This window comes from Muntiacus reevesi, chromosome 17 (assembly GCF_963930625.1).
Source record: "Muntiacus reevesi chromosome 17, mMunRee1.1, whole genome shotgun sequence".
Lineage (NCBI taxonomy): Eukaryota > Metazoa > Chordata > Mammalia > Artiodactyla > Cervidae > Muntiacus > Muntiacus reevesi.
In genome coordinates, this window is record NC_089265.1 from 42,661,024 (window position 1) to 42,684,685 (window position 23,662).

Here is a 23,662-nt window from a genome sequence, read left to right on the forward strand (position 1 = left end):
GGCTTCTCTTGTTGCAGAGCACAGGCTTAGGTGCCCGGGCTTCAGTAGTTGCAGCTCACGAGCTCAGTAGTGGTGATGCACAGGCTTAGTTGCTCCATGGAATCTTCTTGGACCAGGGATCAAACTCGTGTCCCCTACATTGGCTGGCTTATTCCCAAACAGACATTTTTTTTCAAAGTAACATTTATTGGCTATGCTGGGTTCATTGCTGCAGGCAGACTTTCTATGCTGGTGGTGACCAGGGGCTATTCTTCATTGTGGTACTTCAGTAGCTTCTCTTGTTGGGACACAGGCTCTAGGCTAGCGGGCTTCAGTACCTTTGGCTCTCAGGCTCTAGAATGCAGACTTACTAGCTGTGGTGCAGCTAGTGGGGCTTAGCTGTTCCCTGGGACATGGAATCTTCCTGGACCGGGGATCAAACCCATCCCCTGCATTGGCAAGTGGATTCTTCTCTACTGTATCACCACTGAAGTCCCTATTGGAAGTTTTTAAACCACAGTTTTGATTTCAGTGCTTGTGATTAGCCTGTTCATATTTTCTATTTCTTCCTAGTTCAGTCTTGAAAGTTTATACTTTCATTAAGAATTTGTCTATTTCTTCTTGGTTGTCCATTTTATTGACATACAGTTGCTTGTAGTAGTCTGTAATGATCCTTTGTATGCCTGTGGTTATCTGTTAGAACTTCTTTCTCATTTCTAATTTTATCGATTTGTGCCCTCTCCCCTTCTTTCTTGATGAGTCTGGCTAAAGGTTTATCAACTTTGTTTCTTTTCAAAGAAACAGCTCTTAGCTTCATTCATCTTTTCCATTGTTTTCGTCATCTGTATTTATTTCTTCTCTGATCTTTATGATCTCTTTTCTTCTTCTAATTGGGTTGTTCGTTCTTCTTTTTCTAGTTGCCCTAGGTGTAAAGGTAGGTTGTCTATTTGAGACTTTTCTTGTTTCCCGAGGTAATACTGTCTTGCTCTAACCTCCCGCTTAGGACTGCATTCGCGGCATCCCGTAGGTTTTGGACCGCTGTGCTTTTGTCTCTAGGTTGTTTTTTTTTTTTCTTCAGTGATCCATTGATTGTTGTTAGTTATTATAATATATTGGCTACATCCCCTGTGTTGTACAAGATACCTTTGTAGTTTACTTTAAACGTAATAATCTGTGCCTCTTAATCCTCCACCCCCGGCAACTCCAACTGCTGCTTCGTTCTCTGTGTCTGAGTGAGCTGCTTCTTCTGTTAGGTCCACTAGTTTCTTGTATTTTTTAGATTCACATGTAAGTGATATCATATATTTTCTTTATCTGTCTGAATTATTTCACATAGGATGATACCTTCCAAGTCCATCCATATCGCTGCTAATGCAAAATTTTGTTCTTTCTTTATGGCTGAGTGGTATTCCATTGTCTGCATATGTGTTTGTATGTATATATTCCATGTCTTCCTTATTTTTCCTTATTCACTTATCTGTTAATGGAAACTTAGGTTGCCTTCAAATCTTGGCTATTGTAAATAAACTGCTGTGGACATTGGGGCGCATGTCTTTTTGAATTAGTGGTTTTCTTTTTCAGGTATTTCTGCTGGAATGGGCTTTTTGGGTCACATGGTAGCTCTGTTTTTTAGTTTTTTGAGAAACCTCCATACTGCTTTCCACAGCGGTTTACCAACAGTGTAAGAGGGATCGAATGCCCTGGGTTTTAGTCCATGTGTGATGAGAGCCAGTTGGAAGGATTTAAATAGGGAGTTAACAAGATTTTGCCATGTTAATTGCTTTATTTTGCCTACTGATTGGAGGGGGAAGTGGAGAGGAATGAAAACAGGGGACCAGTTAGCAGCTTGCTATGTTAATCAAGGTAAGGATGGTGGTGGCTTGTTCTAAGGAAGACAGAGTGGAAGTCATGTCTAACGTGGTTGAACTCAGATGTGGCTCCTGCCACAACTCTTTCTGTTGTGGCGCCACTGAAGTGGTGCCACTAACCTAAGGCAATCAGGTTTCTGCCACTTGAGTAAATTTCTAGCCAATCGGTGACTATTCTTTGAACAAACACCTGTGCTCTATACCGTGTGCCAGGCACTCTGTTAGGTGTAATGGGTAAAGAAGTGAGCAAGACAAACACAGTCCCCACCCACGAGGCATTCAGAAGCAAAGAAAAGTGATGGATTAGAGTTACGATACAGGACATTGAGATAAGTGTGGTGAAAGGTACTCAAGGCATCACGCAGCAGCAAGCAAGTCATTCTGGGAGGAGGCACAGGTGGATGAAGAGGGTTTCCTCGGGCAGGAAGGGTGTTACAGGCAGAGAATAGAGTGGCGATGGGAAAAGCTGTATGAGGAGAAAAGCCAGTATCCGGAAGAAGTGAGGAGCTGCAGAAGGTGAGGCAGGATGCAGAGTCAGAACCAGGCTTGTAAAGGCCCTGGAATGCCTTGCCATGGCCATTGGACTTTATCCTGGAGGCACGTAGGAGTCCCAAACAGAGCCCACAGGCAGTGGGGAGTATAGATGAGCCTGGAAAAATTGGAAATATGGATTCCTTTTGAAATATTATTGCTAATTCTTCAGGATAGGTTTAGAATTTCAGAACAAAGATAATAATTGCAGCACAATTTGAAATACTAAGAAAAAATTAAAATAGGCCTTCTGTCCAGCAAGAAGACTAGTTAAAATATTTTGCATTAAAATGAAAAAAACTATGTGTGTGATAAAATAGTATATTGACATTAAATATATTTTCAGTGAATTCTTACCAGCCTGGGAAAGAGTTTATGATGTGTTTAATGAAAGAAGTAGGATCTAGGAATACAGCGCAATGCATAATACACAGTCGGAAGGGAAAATTCCCCAATGATTCTCTCTGGGTACTGAGACTACATAAGATTGCCATTTTCCCCCTTTTCTACATTTTTTAAAAATTTCACATGAATATGCATCAGTTTTATAATCAGAAAAACTGGTAATAAATAAAAATTAAAAATTAAATAAAGACTTAATATAATTAAAAAGCCTGGCCTTAAGAACCTAATTTGGAGGACTATATACTCTGGAAGCAGAACTGGGAGGACTTGCTGGCTGATATAACGTGGGGGGAAGACTATAAGATGACTAAAGCATCATGTTTTCTTTCTTTCTTTTTTTTAACTTTTTATCTTATCTTAGAGTGTAGCCAATTAACAATGTTGTGATAGTTTCAGGTAAAGGGCAAAGGAATTCAGCCATGTATGCATCCATCCTCCCCCAAACTCCCCTCCCATCCAGTCTGCCACATAACATTGAGCAGAGTTCCCTGTGCTAGACAGTAGGTCCTTGTTGGTTATCTCTTCTAAATATAGCAGCATGTACATGTCCACCCCAAACTCCGTTACTCATCCTTCTACCCATCCTTCCCCCTGGCAACCATAAGCTCATTCTCTAAGTCTGTGAGTCTCTGTTTTGTAGGTAAATTCATTGTGTCATTTCTTTTTAGGTCCCACACATGAGAGGTGTCACATGATACTTCTCTGGCTGACTTCACTCAGTACCACAGTCTCTATGTCCGTCCATGTTGCTACAAATGGTGTTATTTCATTCTTTTTAATGGCTGAGTAATAGTCCATTGTATATGTGCACCACATCCTCTCTATCCACTCCTCTGTCGATGAACGTTTAGCTTTCTTCCATGACTTGGCTACTGTAAACAGTAAAGGCATTGCGTTTTCAATCCTGCTCCATGCAGCAGCCAGAGTAATCCTGTGAAAGCATTCCTGTGGGCATAACCCTCTATGGTTCCCACCTGGCTCAGAATAAAAGCCAGAATCCTAGAGTCACTAATAGGGCCCCACCAAGCCACAGGTAACACCCACCCTGGGGTTATCTGTGGCTTGGTCCTCTCTTACCCTCTCCCCCAGTCCCTTCCTCCCTCTGCTCAGGCTGCTTTGACTCCCTCCATATTTCTAAACATATCCACGTGTTCCTACCCCTGGGCTTTAATACATGCCCTCTCCCTTCTGGGAACGGTTTCCCATCACTTCCCGCCTCACCTCCATTATGTCTTAAACATCTTATCAGTGAAGCCTTTCTGCCTTCCCACCCCCTACCCCCCCCCCCCACTGCCAAGCTGTAACTCTCTGGCATTCCGATGTTTTCTCTGCTTAATTTTTGTCACTTTCATGATTTAAAATAACTATATATTTTATTTATATTTTGGTCTCTTTCACTGGAATGTAAATTGCAGGAGAGCAGGAATTTTATCTGTATTGTTTGCTGTGGTCTCCCCAGTTTCTGGGGCACAGAATTAACCATAAATAAGTGCTGTTTGACTGAATGAATGCCCATATCTAAATAAAGAACCCAAAACACCATCAGATTTACCACCAAAAGACCATCAGATTTACCATTGTTTAGTAAAGGCTATTAGACAGTTAGACTTCTTGGTGCATTTAGAGCCCATTAAAAAGAATTTTATTCCTACATGATTTTGTTTGCTGGTGTCTTTTTTTTTTTTTTTTTCAGGAATAACTAACTCTCTTTGTGACTTAGAGATTAGGGTTGGAGGAAGGTGACTGAGGTGGGGAGCCCAGGATTGCCAAGAGCATATGAAAGCGCCCTCTTTGGTGTGCTTGATCCAGCACGGGGCGCTGGATGTTCTGGTAGCACTTTTTAAAAAAACTTAATTTGCATGTTTTTTTTAAATACCAGAACATTTTGTATTGGGGTATGGCCAATTAACAATGTTGTGATAGTTTCAGGTGAATGGTGAAGGGACTCAGTCATACATATACATGTATCCATTCCCCCCCAAACCCTGGTCTTTGGTAGCAACTTTGGGACTGGTTCTGGGTTGAAGAAGTGCTAGTCCAAGGGTGGCATCAGTGGTTTTCCCTCGGGGGGTTCCTGGCATCAACACCCAGCCTCCACTGAGAAAGCGACTCCAGGCCGATGTCAACACATCCCCGGGCTGCACTGTGCTTGTGGCATCCGAGGTGGTGTCCCTTGATTTTAGTGTCAAAAGCTGCAGAGTCCCAGCCCAGGAAAAACACCCCCGCCTCAGCTGGATTGGCTCGGACCCCTGGAACCTTGGCCAGTGAGAGCCACTGTGCTGGGTGGAGGGTTCTGGAACTCAGGGTGAGGTTCTTGGAGACCTCACCCCTGCCTCCCACCTCGAGCCAGATATTTCCTCTCTACCTATCTATTTTTTAAAATTAATTTTTACTGGAGTATAGTTATTCTTGGGCTTCCCTGGTGGCTCAGTGGTAAAGAATTCACCTGCCAATGCAGTTGACATGGGTTCGAACCCTGGGTTGGGAAGATCCCCTGCAGAAGGAAATGGCAATCCATTCAGGTATTTTTGCCTGGGAAGTCTCATGGACAGAGGAGCCTGAGGGGCTATAGTCCATGGGATTGCAAAAGAGTTGGACGTAACTTAGCGACTGAACGACCGCCATAGTTGCTTTGCAGTGTTGTTAATTTCTATTGTACAGCAAAGTGAATCAGCTGTGTGTGTGTATGTATACATATATCCCCTCTTTTTTGAGTTTCCTTCCCATTTCAGTCACCACAGAACACTGAGTAGGGTTTCCTGTGCTATATAGTAACTTCTCATTATTCATCTATTTTATACACAGTATCAATAGCACATATATGTCAGTCCCTTCTCCCAATTCAGTCCTCTCTTCCCCATTGATGTCCATACTATTGTTCTCTACATTGGATCTCCATTTCTGCTTTGCACATAAGATCATCTATACCATTTTTCTAGATTCCACATATATACGTTAATATACAATATTAGTTTTTCTCTTTCTGACTTCATTCTGCATACACCTAATCTATTTTTGTATGGAAGTAACATGAGCAGAGCAATAGAATAGAAAGGGTTTACTCCATGCTGTCTTCACCCACTGTAGAAGCCTGAGGAGGAGATGAAGTCACTTACCAAAGGCTTCCCTGCTGTTGAGGGCCCAGGTGGTGAGGGAACTAGAACTCACCACGCACTTACATCCCACCACACAGCTGGTGCCAGGTCCGAACTCTGAGCCCCCAGTACCAGTTGGGTCCAGTTCCCCGGTACCCTCAGTCCCAGCACAGTGGTGGCTCCAGGCCGTGCTCAGAAGCTGCAGAAATGGGCGAAGGAAGTCTCAAGGGCGAGAATGGAAACCGGCAAGTGTCAGCACAGGGAGGATTTCTGTGAGCCCTCCCCTAGAGCTCTTCCGTCGTGGAGAGGGAAATCACATGAAGTTGCAAATAGCCTTGCTCCCGGCTGCAGTGAGTGGGCCTCAGAATTTGAGTCTAGCCAACCTATCCTGGTGCGCTGTGACTTGACTCTTCCCCAGACTCCTGATCCTGACCCCTTCCTCTAAGGTGGCTGCACATCCACCTCCCCAGCCCTCTGTCCTCACCCCCAAGCAAACCCCCCGCCGCCGAGCTTGAGCATCCTGCGTGGCCGTCCACACACCTGTGTGCATGGAGGCCCTGCCCCTGCCCACACCCTCCTACAGGAAGAGTGGACGGTTATGCGTGGCCAGGACGGACATGCAGTCATTACTCTGGTACTTCGGGCAACTTCCCTGAGTTCAAATCTTTCCTCGTGGCTGCTTTGGGATACTGCTGTGTGATGAAATGATGTAACTAACATACATGTAACTCCTCTGCCTGCATCTTGCTGCTGCTGCTAAGTCACTTCAGTCGTGTCCGACTCTGTGTGACCCCATAGACGGCAGCCCACCAGGCTCCTCTGTCTCTGGGATTCTCCAGGCAAGAATACTGGAGTGGGTTGCCATTTCCTTCTCCCCTGCCTGCATCTTAGAGGTGGCCAGAGGATGCAAGTTTTCACTGTGACTGGTTAGCGGGGCTGGTTGGAATTTATCAAACCCTGGTGAGTGGTGAGTGTTTTGTTTGGCAAATAAAGATTTGCAGGCAAACTCTCCACAAGTAAGCTTGGAAATGACCCACGCCAACTGGAGAAGCTGGACTGGAGCAGGTGTGCTCATAAGGGCTTAACAACCAGCTTTCTGGTGGAAATGTATGAATATGTGCATAATCACACACATATATACACATATGTGCACATATGTAATGTAAATTCGGTAAGTCCCCTAAGCACAAATGAATTCCATTCCAAGAGCACATTCATAAGTCCAATTTGCTCATAAGTCTGGTGAAGTTAGCCTAGGTGCCCAACTAACAGAATCCGCTATATAGTACTATACTGTAATAGGTTTATAATGCTTTTCACAGAAATAATACCTTAAAAAACAAACATAAAAACAGACATTTAAAATCTTACAGTATAGTACCTTGAAAATTATAGTAGTGCAGTGCAACAGCTGGCGTACAGGGGCTGACATCGAGTGAACAGGCAAGAAGAGTTGCTGACTGAAGGAGGGAGAAGGGGGTGGGAGACGGTGGAGCTGAGGGACTGTCAGCGATAGGAGATGGAGGGCGAGCTGCAGTTTCACCAACGCCGGCCCTGATGGCACAGGCTCTGGTTCGGCGTTGCTGGAAGCAAAGGTACGTTTGCATCTTTGAAAGTTCGTATGTAGGGGACTGACTGTATAGACCTAGCTCAGGACTCAGACTGGAGGAGGGTCTGGAGGCACTGTTGAGGGGTCTCCACTCTGAGCTGACAGTGGAACCAGCAGCCCCGTGACCCTGTGTGTGCGCTGTAGCAGCATTCGGCTCTGCCTGCTCTCAGGGTATTTTGGTTGATGCTTCATATCTGCCCTCCAGATCTCACTCTGACTTCTCTTGTGGTCAACCAACTTCTCTTGGAATCACACAGGGACGGGAAGTCTGGAAAACCAAGACTACGTTAAGTCTTAGCTAAACTGACTCAGTGTAAAGGCAACCACTACACTTCCACAGTACTAACTGCTTCTGTTTTTTTTTTTTTTAAATATGTTTATTTCTTTGGCTGTCCTCAGTCTGAATTGTGGCATGTGGAATCTTTTAATTATAGCATGTGAACTCTTAATTGGGGCATGTGGGTATCTAATTCCCTGACCTAGGATCAAATGTTGGGCCCCTAATTGGGAGCATGGAATCTTAGCCACTGGACCACCAGGGAAAAACCCCAAGTGCGTTTGGATCCTCTTACCACATTCTTCCAGGCCTCTATGCCTCTTCATGGAATGTTCTTCCCAACCATGGCACCTGGCAAACTCCTATTGCCCCTTAAAAACCCTGCAGAAATATCACCTCTTCCAAGAATTCCCTGATGCTTTCCCTCCAGGACCATCTGTACTTTGTACAGGATGATGGCCTATATTGCACTTGCTAAAGCTTCAAGAACAGAATCTCTAATCTTAAGAACTGAGCCTATCTGTGCCTATTTTATAAATGAAGACATAGTAACTCAGAATAGTTAATTAACTTGCCCAGGGTCACACAGGGAGAAAACAATTAATATAACATCTGAGCTATAATTTACATCATGTCTGTGACTCTTCTAATTATAGCCTGTCATGACTAGAAAGTTGAGAAAAATTAGGTCCCTGCCCATAAGAAACTCTGTAGTGGAGGGGAGGAGAGCTGTGTGTAGTCAGGCAGCTGATGAGATGGCCAATAGGAGCAGGGTGTGCGGCGGGCTCTGGGAACGGGGTGCAGAGTAGTGATGAGGCTTCTTTCTCGCAATGGCACCCCCAGGCCTCCAGGAGTGACTTCTCCCAGCCCAGCAGAGGGGTTGGCGAACCAGCAGTTGGCTGTGCTTTTCTGTCTAGCTCTCACAAAGGCTCTGGAGGTGGCCCGAGGCTGAGGTGGCAACAGTGCTGAGCCTGTCTCAAGGCTGCCCCCAGCCTGGCCAACAGGGAGAGGATACTCCCCTCACCCCACGGGTCAGCAGCTGGGATTGGACCAAGGAGCGGGAGCCTGGGAGCCGGGGAGTGCAGTTCTAGCTGACTACTCACGGTATGGCTTTCTGTGGGTCCTATTCTTGTTTAGGACATTTGTTTCCTTATTTGGAAAGCAAGGGGCCTCTGAAGGGTGGCTAAGATTCCTCATTCCCTCCATCACTATCTGAGATTCTAGCTTGTCTGGATTTGGCATTTCCAAGGTTATTTGGCACAAGAGGGAGCCAAATCCTAGCTCCTGTTAGTGATGAGAGCTCAGAGGAGGTGATGAGGCGTGTGAGCTGAGAGTGATGGAGTGTGTGGGTTTGAGTGGTAGCAAAACCACTCAAGGGGTGTATGTGTGTATATGCATGTGTGCATCACTGAAGTTCTTACCACCACCTACATTTACCACTATCACACTCACCCCACTGCCTTCATCTCCAGCCACTTGCTGCCTCCCTCTCTGCTCCAGCGGCTCTGGCCTCCGGCTCTCCCTCAGGCCTCTGTGTGTGCTGTCCCTGCAGCTCGGAACCCTCATCCCCTAGACATCCACAGGGCCCTCCTTTTTCCTCAGTGAGGCCTTCTCTAACTATCTCATATAATATGATACCTCCAAACTCAGTCCATGTTTGTGTATTTTTATTTAGAAAAATTTGGTAAAATATACATAACATGAATGGAAACTGCATATCCATTTAACAATAACTCACCATTCTGCCCTCTCTCAGCCCTTAGCAACCACCATTCTTCTTCCTGTGCTATGAATTTGTCTACTGTAGATAGCTTATCTAAGTGGAGTGTCATACAATATTTTTCCCCTTTTGACTAGCTTGTTTTACTTAGCATGATTGTCTTCAAGCTTCATCCATATTGTAGCAGGGGTCAGAATTTGCTTCCTTATTAAGGCTGTATAATATTTCATTTTATATGTACATGACACATTGTTTATTCATTCATCCCTTGATAGATACTTGGGTTGTTTTCACTCTGACTTCTGTGTATACAGCTGCTGTGAACATGGGTGCACAAATATCTGTTGGAGCCCCTGCTTTTGATTCTTTTTCTGTGCTTTATTTTTCTGTGTGGCTTTTATTATCCCCTAAGAGTCCTCCATCTACCCCCAAATAGAGATGCAAATGATTTCTGCTTAGAAAAGATAATTCCAAAGGTGATAGTTATAGGGCCTTAAAGGACATTAACCAATTACATCTAACCTAGCAGTTTCATTTTAATTCCTTTTTAAAAAAAATTATAAATATTTAGTTCTTCAAAGTACTCTTTAAAATCAGCTTTACCATCTTACTTGTTTCATCGTTAATGAGTTAACAAACCTTTGATACATGTTTGTTCTATATTTGATACATGTTCATTCTGTATTTGTATGAGATTCAGATGTAGTTTAGTCACTAAGTCATGTCCAGCTTGTTTGCAACCTCATGAATTGTAGCTCGCCAGGCTCCTCTGTCCATGGGATTTTCCAGGCAAGAATACTAGAGTAGGCTGCCATTTTTCTCCTCCAGGATATCTTCCTAACCATGGGATTCATAATATATATACATATACATATATATGTATATTCATATACATATACATACACATATATATGCATATGCACATACACATATACATATACACATATATACACACATACAAATTCCTTTTAAATATTCAGTTATATATATTATATAATACATACTATATATATATATATATATATATATAGGGTAGGTTGCCATTTCCTTCTCCAGGGGATATTCCCGACCCAGTGACCAAACCCCGGTCTCCTGAATTGCAGGCAGGTTCTTTATTATCTGAGCCACCAGAGAAGTTGATATATGTATATATATTCTTTACACTTCGGTTTATCACAGGATATTGAATATGGTTCTCTGTGCTATATGGTAGACCTTATCTGTTCAACATACAATAGTTTGCATCTGCTAATCCCAACTTCCCACTTCATCCCTCCACCATCCCCCCGCCCCCGGCTTTGGCAACCACCAGTGTGTTGTCTCATGATTCTGTTTCTGTTGCATAGGTTCCTTTGTGTCAGATTTCAGATTCCACATACAAGTATGATATTTGTCTTTCTTTTTCTGACTAAATATGTCATTTAGTATAATCTAACTTTGCGTCCATGTTTCTACAAATGGCAGTATTTCATTAAAAAGAATGTTTTTATTGCAAAGTATTTGCTTTACAATGCTGTGTTGGTTTCTGCTGCACAGAAAGCTGAATCAGCTACACATATACATAAATCCCCTTTTTTGGACTCCTTTCCCATTTAGGTAACACAGGGCATTGAGTAGAGTTCTCTGTGCTGAACAGTAGGCTCTCATTAGTTGTCTAGTTTATGCAGAGCATTAATAGTGTATATATATCAATCCCATTCTCAGAATTCATCCCACTGTATCTTTCCCCCTTGGTATCCATCTACATCTGTGTCTCTATTTCTTTATAGATGAGAACGTCTATACCAATTTTTTCCGATTCTACATGTAGGCATTAACATGCAGTATTTGTTTTTCTCTTTCTGACTTCACTGTTTGACAGTCTCCAGGTCCTTCTATGTCTCTCCAAATGATCCAGTTTCATTCCTTTTGATGGCTAATATTCGTTGTATATATGAACCACATCTTTATCCATTCATGTGTCTGTGGACATTTAGTTTGTTTTCATGCCTTGGCTCCTGTGAATAACGCTGCTGTGAGCACAGAGGAATGCATGTTATCTCTTTGGATTAGAGTTTTGTCTGGATATATGCCCAGCACAGGGCTTGCTGGATCATGCAGCAATTCTGAGTTTTCCGAGGAACTTCCATCATATTCTTCATAGTGGCTGCAGCAACTATGCACCAACCACCAAGAGTGTAGGAAGATTCTCTTTTATCCACACCCTCTCCAGCGTTTGTTCCTTGTGCAGTTTTTAATGCTGGCCACTATGCCTGGTGGCTCAGACGGTAAAGAATCTGCCTGCAATGTAGGAGACCCAGACCTGATCCCTGAGATGGGAAGCTGTCCTGGAGAAGGGAATGGCTACCCACTCCGGTATTCTTACCTGGAAATTCCCTGGACGGAAGAGTCTGGTGGGGTACATTCCATGGGGGTCACGAGAGTCAGCCATGACTGAACGACTAACACACTTTTTAATCAGACCAAGGTGAGTGGTACCTCGTTGTAGTGTTGATTGCATTTGAGAGTGAGATTTTTGACTTTTAAAAATTGACGCATTGACATTCCAGAAGTTTCTACTAGGAACTAGAGTCTGCATTTGTGGGAGATTAAGTGCCGTGGTAGTGTGCAGTGCTTCCCGAGCCAGGCTGGGGCTGCAGGTGTGCTGGGGTCCCCTCACTAAGTGGAGCCACTATCAGTGCACACGCTTTCAGGGTCGCGGCCCCGCTGAGGTGTGGCCCTTGCTTACAGTCTGAGGATATGCACATCCCAGGGAGCTTATGAGGACCCGGATCTGTGGGGCCAGGAAAGAATGAGCCCCCTGATCCTCACAGTCTGCACAAGGCGGACACCATTTTGCAGGTGAGGGAACAAGCTTTGAGGGGCTCAGGAACTGAGATCATGGTGGTGTAAGGGGAAATAGAGACGGCAGGCTGAGGTGAAGGTTCCGGGATGGTTCTCACATGAATGGTTCTGTGTGTGATGCAATGGGGGCGGATTGTTTTCTGGGTTCCACAATTGCAGTGGAGATCAGAGCCGAGAGGGAAAAGTGTGAGGTCCTGTCTGTGGTAGAGGCAGCCTCACCCATGGGGGCAGACACCACTCGCGGGGGTAGCACACCTCCCGGGCTCTTGAGAGAGGAGCCAAAGGATAGGAGCCTTCAGCAGCTGCCGTCCCTCGGCATCCTGGTGACATGAGGACTGCCGGGGGGTGGGCGTGCCGCCTTGGCGGGGAGAGCAAATGCAAGAAAGAAGCTCTTTACCCCACTTCCTCCCATGGGGTCTAGGCAAGGATGATTTCTCCTGCCCCAAGCCAAGGGAGGGGACCCCAAAAGAACCACTTGTGAAGTTGGGGTGCTCAAACCCGCCCCCCACGCTGGTGACCATCTTATCTGAGGGACTGGCTGATGGGAGGCATTGTTGGTGGAGACAGGCTTCATGGGATGGCCACGTGAGAGGTCAAGGGTGCCTGGCCTTGTGCCCGCTGAGGGGTGAGGGGATTGGATGTCACTGAGCTTGTTGGCTGTTGGGACTCGGGGCTGCAGACTTGCTCAGGACAAAGCTCGGGTTGAAGATGGGTACACTTTAGAAAACTGTGGATTGAGGGGTCAGTGGGGGGATGGAGCCGAGGGCTGGAGGGACCCCCAGTGCCTGGGGGCTGCTCATCATTTGTCTGCATTCAGCCCCTAGAGAGTGAACTGGATTAGCAGAAGGACCCAGACAGGGGGAGGCAGGTGCCCTTGCCAAGAGCAACATCTGAGGTTGGAAATCTCTGTCTAGCTCCCACCCATGCCCTTCCTTAAAGGGTCTGTTGCAGAGAGGGAGGGAGAGGGGGAGGCTAAGCCCTGCCCCCAGCACCTGGAGCCCGTCGAGCCCGCAGGTGGGGCAGCTTTTTGACTTTTTTAAGATTGAAGTATAGTTGGTTTGCAATGTTGTATTAATTACTGCTGCACAACAAAGTGAATCAGGTGTACATACATGTACATTCTCTTTTTTCGGTCTTTTCCATTATGATTTATCATAGGATGCTGAATATAGCTCTCTGTGCTATACAATAGGACATTGTTGTTTATCCAGTCTGCATATAAAAGCTTACATCTGCTAACCCCAACCTCACACTCCATCCCTCCCCCAACCCCCCCCCCCCCCGCCATGGCAACCACCAGTTGCTCTCTCTGTCCATGATTCTGTTTTATAGATAGGTTCATTTGTGTCATATTTTGGATTCCATGTATAGCTGATATCATATGGTATTTCTTTCTGACTTAGTCCACTTAGTATGATAATCTCTGGTTGCATCCGTGTTGCTGCAGATGACATTATTTGATCTTTTTTATGGCTGAGTAGAATTCCATTGTGTATATGAACCACCTCTTTATCCATTCATCTGTCCAAGGACATTTAGGCTGTTTCCATTTCTTGGCTATTGTGAGTAGTGCTGGTATGAACGTAGGGCTGCATATATCTTTTTGAATTATAGTTTTGTCTGGATATGTGCCCAGGAGTGGGCTTGCTGGATCATAATGGTAATTCTATTTAGTTTTCTGAGGCACCTCCCTACATTTCTCTACAGTGGCTGCACTGACTTATATTCCCATCGACAGTGTAGGAGGGTTCCCTTTTCTCTATACCCTCTCTAGCCTTTGTTATTTATAGACTTTTAAATCATAGCCATTCTGACTGGTGTGAGATCATACCTCACTGTAGTTTTGACTTGTATTTCTCTAATAGTAATGTTGAGCATCATTTTATGTGCCTATTAGTTATCTGTCTTTCTTCTTTGGAGGTTTAGGTCTTCTGCCCATTTTTGGTTATGGTTGTTAGGTGCTTTTTTCGTTTGTTTTTGTTGAGTTTTATGAGCTGTTTATATATTTTGGAAATTAAACCCTTGTTGGTTGCATTATTTGCCAATATTTTCTCCCATTCCGTAGGCCGTCTTTTCATTTTGTTGAAGGTTTCCTTTGATGTACAAGAGCTTGTAAGTGTATTAGGTCCCATTTATTTCTGCTTTATTTCTTTTGTCTTGGGAAACTGACCCAAGAGCATACTGGTACAACTGATTTCAGAGAATGTTCTGCCTGTGTTCTCTATGAGTTTTATGGTCTCATGTCTTTAAGTGTAAGTGTTTAAGAGGTGGGATAGTTTTGACAAAATAGCCATTGAGGTATGAAAATATAGGAACCTGGAGAGAAAAGTGTAAGGACCAAAAGACCAAAAAATATAATGCTGAGTTCATCAGCTGTGACAGAACAGGAAGTTCTAGCACAGTTGGGAGCAGCTGGAAAAATAAATGTAAGTCCTTGATTTCCATGTCTCAGTTTCCTCATCTAGATAATGGGCACGCTAGCTGAATCTACCTCTTGGAGGCGCTGTGGGGATTGTGTTAATCTGTGTAAAGTGTTGGAACATTGCCTGGTCCACATAGAAGGTGCTAAAAGATGGGCTATTTCTCATTCTCCAAGTCGTGACTTCCACACACATCAGCGTTTCCTCTCCACTTTCCTTGAAGTGGACATCTCTGTGTGATGAGATCTGCCTTTGGTGAGAGGGGACAAAGGTGGGGATGGGGCCCCTGGGGCCAGGCTGCAGGAGGCTACCTCAGGACCCCTGGAGCAAGACACCGTTCCATCCCGAAAGGCTTGCAGCAGCCCCGATTCGCAGACCCTCAGGGGCTGGACTTGGCTTTGTAGGAAGACTGGGCAGTGTGTCCACAGAGAAAAAGTCTGAAGGGCATTTTGCTTTAGAAACAGGACTAGATACTTTGTACTGGGGAACTGGGTGCCCCCAGCCCACCACTGGCAGCAGAAGAGTTACACACAATGAGCTTCAGAAAGCAGAATTACGAAGAGATCTGACGAACACTCAGCCAGAGGATGTGGGGGAGATGCTATGGGGAACGTTTCCTTCTACACTCCCGATGCAGGGGGCCCAGGTTGATTCCATTGGGGATGTGGAGCTTTAGCCACTGAATCACCAGGGGTCCCTCAAGTGCTCTGGGATCCTCTTACCACGCTCTTCCAGGCCTCCAGGATTCTGCACAGAATGTTCTCACCAGCCATGGTATCTGGCAAACTCCTATTGTGCCTTAAAAACCCTGCAGAAATATACCTCCTCCAAGAAGAGTTCCCCAACAGTTTCTCTCCAGGACCAGTTCTGTACTTTGCAAATGACTGCCACTATTGCACTTCCTGAGCCTCATGGACAGGATCTCTAAGCTTAAGGACTGAGCCAAGCTGTGCCTATTTTACAGATAATACAGAGTAGCTCAGAGTAGTTAATTAACTTGCCCAGGGTCACAGACGGAGCATATAAGTAATATAACGGCCGAGCTGTAGTTTGCATCCCTGTCTGTGACTCTTCTAATTATAACCTGTCATGACCAGAAAGTTGAGGAAAATTAGGTCCCTGCCCATAAAAAACTCTGTAGTGGAGGGGAGGAGAGCTGTGTGTAGTCAGGCAGCTGGTGAGATGGCCAATAGGAGCAGGGTGTGCAGCGGGCTCTGGGAACGGGGTGCAGAGTAGTGATGAGGCTGTGCATCTCCCTTCTTTCTCGCAATGGCACCCCCAGGCCTCCAGGAGTGGCTTCTCCCAGCCCAGCAGAGGGGTTGGCGAACCAGCAGTTGGCTGTGCTTTTCTGTCTAGCTCTCACAAAGGCTCTGGAGGTGGCCCGAGGCTGAGGTCGCAGGCTGAGCCTGTCTCCAGGCTGCCCCCAGCCTGGCCAGTAGGGAGAGGATGCTCCCCTCACCCCATGGGTCAGCAGCTGGGATTGGACCAAGGAGCGGGAGCCTGGGAGCCGGGGAGTGCGGTTCTAGCTGACTACTCACTGTGTGGCTTTCTGTGAGTCCTATTCTTGTTTAGGACGTTTGTTTCCTTATTTGAAAAACAAGGGGCCTCTGAAGGGTGGCTGAGATTCCTCATTCCCTCCATCACTATCTGAGATTCTAGCTTGTCTAGATTGGCATTTCCAAAGTTATGTCACCAGAGGGCGCCAAATCCTAGCTCTTGCTAGTGATGAGCGCTCAGAGGAGTTGATGAGGAGTGTGAGCTGAGTGTGATGGAGTGTGTGGGTTTGAGTGGAAACAAAACCACTCAAGAAGTGTGTGTGTGTGTATGCATGTGTGCATCACCAGAGTTCTCACCACCACCTACATTTGCCACTGTCACACTCACCCCACTGCCTTCATCTCCAGCCACTTGCTGCCTCCCTCTCTGCTCCAGCGGCACTGGCCTCCGGCTCTCCCTCAGGGCCTGTGTGTGTGCTGTCCCTGCAGCTCGGAACCCTCATCCCTAGACATCCACAGGGCCCTCTTCCTTTCAGTGAGGCCTTCTCTAACTATCCCATGTAAAACAGTACCTTTAAACTCAGTCCATGTTTGTGCACTTTTATTTAGAAAACCTTGGTAAGATATGCATAATACGTTTTACCTTTTTAAGCATTTTTAAGGTTAAAATTCTGAGGCATTAAGTACATTCTCATTGTTGTACAACTATAACCACCACCCATATCCAGAACATTCTCCATCTTCCTAAATGGAAACTATATCCATTAAACAAGAGCTCCCCATTCTGTCCTCCCTCAGCCCTTAGCAACCAGCATTCTTCTTCCTGTGTCTATGAATTTGTCTACTCTAGATAGCTCGTATTAAGTTGAGTCATACAATATTTTTCCCCTTTTGACTAGCTTATTTTACTTAGCATGTTTGTCTTCAAGCATCAGCATGTGTCAGAATTTGCTTACTTATTAAGGCTGTATAATAGTCCATTTTATGTGTATACATCTTGGGTATTCATTCATCCCTTGAGAGATACTTGGGTTGCTCTAGTATGACTACTGTGTATTAAGTTGCTATGAACATGGGTGCATGAATATTTGCTGGAGTCCCTGCTTTTGATTCTTTTTTTGTGCTTTATTCTTCTGCTTGGCTTTTATTATCATCCAACAGTCCTCTGTCTACCCTCAACTAGAGATGCAAATGGTTTCTGCTTAGAAAAGGTAATTCCAAAGGTGATAGTTATAGGGCCTTAAAGGACATTAACTGATTATATCTAACCTAGAGGTTTCATTCTAAGTCCTTTTAAAAAACTTAGTTCTTCAAAATACTCTTCCCATCTTACCTGTTTCATCAATTAGTGAGTTAATAAATCTTTGATACATGTTCATTCTATATTTGTATGAGTCAGATTTTCCTTTTATCGTTATAGTTTATTTACAATGTTAATTTTTGCTGTACGGCAATGATTCAGTTATTGTCCCGTCGCTAAGTCGTGTCCGACTCTTGCCACCCCATGGACTGCAGCCTGCCAGGCTCCTCTGTTCCCTGTGATAGCGGCGGGGGATGGGACAGGGAATGTTTTCCTTCTGCAGTCCACTTACGCAGGGCTACCTCGCCTCCCTGGAGATTTCTTGGGGAGGGTAATTCACCGCTACTTCCCTCCCTCACCGAGAAGCCCAGAGGACTCATGTGTCCCCTGCAGCGTGCTCCCGGGAGGTGGACGAGACAGTGGGCTTATTCTACCAGCTGACACAGCCGCCTGTGTTTCCTAGCTGAGTTGGCTTCCCCGTTTAGGTAATGGGCTCTGGGCACTGAGCAGGCCCCGCGGGATGGGCAGGAGGTGGCCTTTTGGGATGATGACATCTTTCCCCCACTTTCAGTCTTGTCCCTCCCCTGAAAACAAGAAGACGCTCAGCCGGGGCCAAGAGGTGACGTTCTTGTTTATTGTTGCGGCAACTCTTACAGACATTAGCGTTCAGTTAAATAAAGGAAGGGAACACATTAAATACATCACAACCCCCAAAACAGTACGGAGGAGGGGAGGGCGGGCCAGCCCAGTGACCAGACTGTCAGGGGAAATACATTCAGTGGGTGTGCGGCATCAACATTCCAGGCTCACGTGTATATATATCTTATTTATATCTATTTATAATTATATATAGAGATCATTGAGTTTTGTGTATACAAAGAACCATATTGTTACAAATACAATACTATACTTCTCCCAACGCTTTACAATAAGCTCTATTTCACCCTCTTTACAGAACAATAGTACAAGTCCAAACTCTAGGGGCTGTGCTGAGTATGTACAAGGAATATCCTCCCCACACAGTTCTCACCATGGCCTTGACGGAGGGTCGGGACGTAAGATCAGGGTTGTGTGTTCAAGTCGGCCTCAACCAGGGAAGGGGCAGATGGACACGAAACTCAAACCAGCAGGTGGCCTTGGGAGTGGGAGAGTAAACACGCCTCAGAGGAGGTGCCCCTAACTGTAAACATTGGTAAGCCTCACTGCTGGGCCCAGGGACCCAAGAAGGGCTCGTGGCGGGTCTCATCTGCGTGCAGACGGGGTGGCGGGTGTGACCGGGATAGCGGGAGCAATGGGGAGGTAGTAGGTTACTCTGGGACTCGCTGAGGCCGGGGCAATGTTGGGAAAGCAGACCCGGATGCAGGGACTCAGAGTCCAGAGCCCCGTGATGGGCTCCAGGCCTGGAGGAGCCGCTCCCGTGAGGGGAGCAGGCTCGGCACTGTCTCTGGGGGCTTCATCCTCTCGTGAACCCAAGGCTGAGGGTGGCTCCCTGAAATGGTCACATTTGAGAAGGCAGAGGCAGGGCGGGTTCTGGCACACCCTGGCTGGACCAGGAGGGAGTAGATGGATCTGGGCATCTATCCCCAAAGCTGAGTCACCAGCATGTCCAAGCCAAGTGGCAAGAGTGGCTTTCTGCCCAGGGCCACGTTTGGGAAGGCTGCTCTGTACATAGTTTTCGCCATTACCTGGGGTTTTCAGATATTTACATATGTAACTATATATACTGGGATGTCAGAGGGAAACAGGCCATCACTTCCCGTGAGACTTCCCAAACGGAGTGTCTGTCAAGATCCTGCCTCCGGGTTAACTCCTGAAGATAGGCTGACTCCCCTCCAGCCCTAGGGAGCAGGCAGGTAAGAATATACCACAGCCCACTGAACCTCCACCAAGCCAGAGATCTGGCTATCCGGGTGCGAGGAGCCACTCCTACTGACACAAAGGTGTGTGGCGGGGTAATCTTACACTAAAATGTTAGTCTCCTGGGAGAGTTTACCAAGCTGGCTTTGTCAAAAATACCTGTCAAACCTTCTAAGATTTTTTGTGCAGTAGCAATAGGAAGTGTAGCCTGCCGCCTCCTCTCCTTTGGGTGAAGACGCTTCGTTGTAATCACGTGGGGATGTGTTGGTGGGGGGCCTGTCCAGTGGCCGACCACCGACGCCTCTGAAGGGGCGTGGGGGCAGGCGGCTCGAGAGCTCACCTGGGAGCAGAGGGTACGAGCCGCTCTCCGGATATTTCCCAGGACCACCCAGAATGCTGCATTCCTGTTTTACCCACTCTCTCTGGCAAAGGTAAGGTGAACTCAGGACTCCTGAGTGTTTAATTGTATGCCATCAGACACTACAGTTTGGTAAACGGTACTGGGGTTCGTGGCTCCTCGTGTTCGCAGTGGGTTAGCCTTGGGGCTGGTCTCCTACTTAGCAGCAACTTAGCAACATTCAGCTAACGGTCCTCAAAAGTCGTCCAGGGGTCCCATACTGCCCGCGCTGGACCCTTGGAGAAGGGGCAGCCCCTTTCCCAGGGGGGATGTGTGGGCAGCATAGCCCCTCTTTGGCAGGGTCTGACCCACGGTCACCCTGGGAGTCCAGCCACCAACGCCACTGAAGCACCTGGCTTTCCTGCCTACGCAGAAGACTCAGCACAGAGATCCCGGGGCACGATTACACAACCTCTCTGGCGGAAGTCTCTTGTTCCCAGTCTGTTCTGATTCACTTTCTCCCTCCCTGAAATCCCTCTGTTCGAGGTATAAATCCATACTCCCCAACATGTGCTCACCAGGTTGCTATTTCCACAGACACAACATAAAGAGCCCAGATGTTGAGAACAGGGACTATAATAATATCACAAAATAGTTTCTCTGACCCTGTCTCTGTGGAGGTCACAAATGGAACACAACGAAAACCAAACGAAGCCACACCCCACCCACATGAAAACAAAAGTGCTCTTTGGACCAAGTAAGTGAAAACTGGCTCAGAATCATGGTATTATGAAAATATCTGCACCGAACTGAGACGAACGAAACCCACGGACATGAGGCGCCTGATGAGAACACGTAACATTCCACACCAAGTAAAAGCTTTTTCAGGCCCCCGAAGCAACAAGATGTTTTTGGAATTCATCTGGGGATTCTTAGGCATCGCCTGAGGTCATGAATGTCCCCTTAGTTTTGTGGTCTATGTACCGCGCTGGCCTCTCAAATGTCACATCCTGCCTCTCATGGTCTTGAGAAGAGGAGGAGACTGGTCCCACCTTGGACCAGGAAGCGTTAACACGATCACACTGGGTTCCTCATCTTCAAGGGGAGCAGTCCATCCTGTCCAGACTCCCAGTGTGCGGGGGGGGGGGGGGGGTGTGTTGGGGTGGGGGTGCATGGGAGTCCAGCAGAACCAGTTGAGCCAAGGAGCTGCTGGCAGGGCTGGACCTCAGCCTCAGAGGGCCGCCTCTCTCCGGACAGGGCTCTCCAGCCCCTGCGGCCCTCACCTGGGGGAAGGGGGCCTCACAGAGAGGCCATGTGGGTTTTCCAGGGGCTCTGGCTGCCTGACTGGTGGCGGGGAGGAGGGCAGGGTGGAATATATGCAAGTGAGACGTGTGTATGTACGTGTGGTGCGGAAGGGGGCAGAAGTACCTGCCTGTTTACCTAACGGTTGGTAACCTCGGGAATCGCCCAGTTCTCTGCAAGGGTATCCGCCTCACAGTCGTTCCCCTTCTGTCCCGGGGTGAAAAGGTTCACACTGGAAAATTAGGTTGAAACTAAAACTGGCTATAGAAGAGGCATAAGGCTGGCTCAGAAATCCTGCAAGGAAATAGCATATGATGCCCCAGGTGGGCCGGCCCCCCATTACCACCATATCCCCATGAACTGACGGGGAGAGCACACATCAGCCACTGGATCGTAGGCACTGCGGAATCGGCTTCCCCACCGTCCCGAGGGGCTCCTCCTCGGAGGTCTGCACCTCCCGGAAAGGGAGGGCGTGGGGTGGCGACAACCCTCCTCAGGCATCCCCCTCCCTCAAGGGAAGGACCTTCAGGAAGGTCCTCGGCAGATTCTGGGTGGCTTTGACCTGCTCTCCAGCCTCAAGGGAGTGCATACAAAACGTCCCTGGCATTGGAAACAAAGAAAGCAAACTGGAGAGAGCGAGAGGGAGGTCGCTGTGGATTCTTTTCCTCCGTGTCAGGCCGAGTGCTGGGCGTGAGCGGGGGAGGTCTCAGTGGGTACACACAGATGCGGCACGAGAAACACAACCACGCGTGAGGAGAGTCCTCCATGCAAGCCACCCCGGGGCGCGGCCTCAGATGTAGACGGGCTGCTCCTGCGCCGTCAGCAGTCTGTACATGGCAGCCGGCATCGTCTTCATGTGGATCTGCAGGCAGAAACACATGGCGGCGGCGGGCTGGGGCGCCGGAGCTGTGTGGGCGCCTTGCAAGGCACACCCCCTTCCCCCTCACCCCATTTCTAACACGGATCTGACCCAGGCAGCCTCGAGTGAAGGATGAAAACCAGGGATGCTCTACTTTCCCCAAAGCTCTGGCTCTCCACCAGGCTTTGGCTTTTTTTTTTTTTTTTTTAAAGGAGAAAACCCCTTAAAACAGGAGGAGGACCACTGTGGGGTTTTGGCTGCTCCTGCCTCCCTCCCTCCCCTAGAACAGCTGTTCAGACCCCTGTTCAGCCTGGCCGTACCAGGGAGCTGCTGATTAGACTTGAATCTGAGACTTAAATCTTACAGGCACATTTGGTGGGATTAGCTGGGAAAAATGGAGAAAACCTGGGTAGCCATGGAGAGAATATGCCCAGATTAGAGAACCAGAAGAGGAGGTGGGTAGACGCTGCTGGGGGAGAAGGCTGAGGTGATGTGATGATGTTTTTAAGGATAAGCTGTCAGACAACCAGTTACTGGGTTTAAATTCTGGTCCAAGACAGTTTGGTTGTGGAGATGCGTTCAGGATGTGGAAGACCTCTCAGGAGGGTTTCCTGGCTGGGATGAGGGGTGCCAGGGGACTCCCGCCCCGGGCCCCCCTCCCTTACCTCCCCCACGGCGTTGGAGAGGATGTGGACGATCTTCTCGTGTGGGGTGGCCACCACGCTCTGCCCGTTGATTTCAATGATGCGGTGTCCCACACGGACGCCTCCTCTCTCTGCTATTCCCCCTCGCATAAGGCTGCAAATCTGTCAGAGTCAAAGGCCAAATTTAGTCAGAGGCCAAGTGACCCATCCCAGGGGGCACTGCCTGTTAGGAAACCCACTGGGGCAGGAGACTGTCTTTTCTAGAATTTTCCACCCCCAGTGTTCTCATCTCTGAAAAGCTGCCATGGTCAGGCTCTGGACATTTACATCTTTGTTTCTACAAGCAAGTGGACTGTGGACCCCCAGACGGCCCCCTCATGTTCACGCAGTCTGCACAGGGAACACAGCACATCACTGGATTTCATGGCCCTGTGAATTCAGACTACTTTTCATCCCGGCTCAGCTTTGGTAAAAAGAGCTGTCTGGGCCTGTCACAGAGCTGCCAGTGTTTTCAAACTGTCGTTTATGTCACGCAGGTCGGTGTTATCTGGGACTCAAACACTGAACTGTGTGATGCTAGCAGCTGGCTTTTTAGGGTCAGTTGCATAACTTACGCTGGGGCTAGAACCTGCGAGAACCCCACTGCGTGTGCCACAGTTTCGCCAGCTGGCGGGCAGAAGCTCAGCGGTCCTTGCTCCATCCGCCCCCCCCCCCCGTCCGGCAGAAATGACAACGTGGCTGTTTTCTGTCTCGGTGCAGCCAGCAGGCACGGTGGTGGGCAGAGGCTGGAGGCTGGTGGAGGGCTCTGGCCTGCACACTGCAGCTGCAGGCACCCCCACCTCACCCACAAAGCAGCTGCAACTGTCCCAGGGGAACATGGTTTGAGTTAGCAGAGCTGACTTCACTCCTGACTCTGCACCTTTCTCTAAAAGCCTATGCAGACGGGACAGCACGCTTTCTGTGTCTGTGAGCGTGTGGACCCTGCAGCCTGTCAGGTCCTCTGGGAGTCGGGCCCTTAGGGGCTTCCCACACTTGGGAGAAAACTGGGGGCTCTGCATCTCTTCTAGGGCAATCCTCTGTTAACAGCTGAACAACTTCTAATATTATTCAACTTTGGAA

The 23,662-nt window shown here is 47.4% G+C and overlaps 1 protein-coding gene across 2 annotated transcripts in view; it reads right to left on the reverse strand.

Moving 5' to 3' along the window:
- Positions 1-18,170: 18,170 nt before the first annotated feature.
- APBA1 (amyloid beta precursor protein binding family A member 1) overlaps positions 18,171-23,662 on the reverse strand; it is a 232,670-nt gene continuing 227,178 nt past the window's right edge. For both annotated transcript variants that reach the window (XM_065908282.1, XM_065908281.1), the window contains 2 exons: positions 22,565-22,705; positions 18,171-21,902 (listed from right to left, as the gene is read on the reverse strand). In XM_065908282.1, the coding sequence (XP_065764354.1) occupies positions 21,831-21,902; positions 22,565-22,705 (213 nt within the window). In that variant the 3' untranslated portion in view covers positions 18,171-21,830. The remainder of the gene's footprint in view (positions 21,903-22,564; positions 22,706-23,662) is intronic.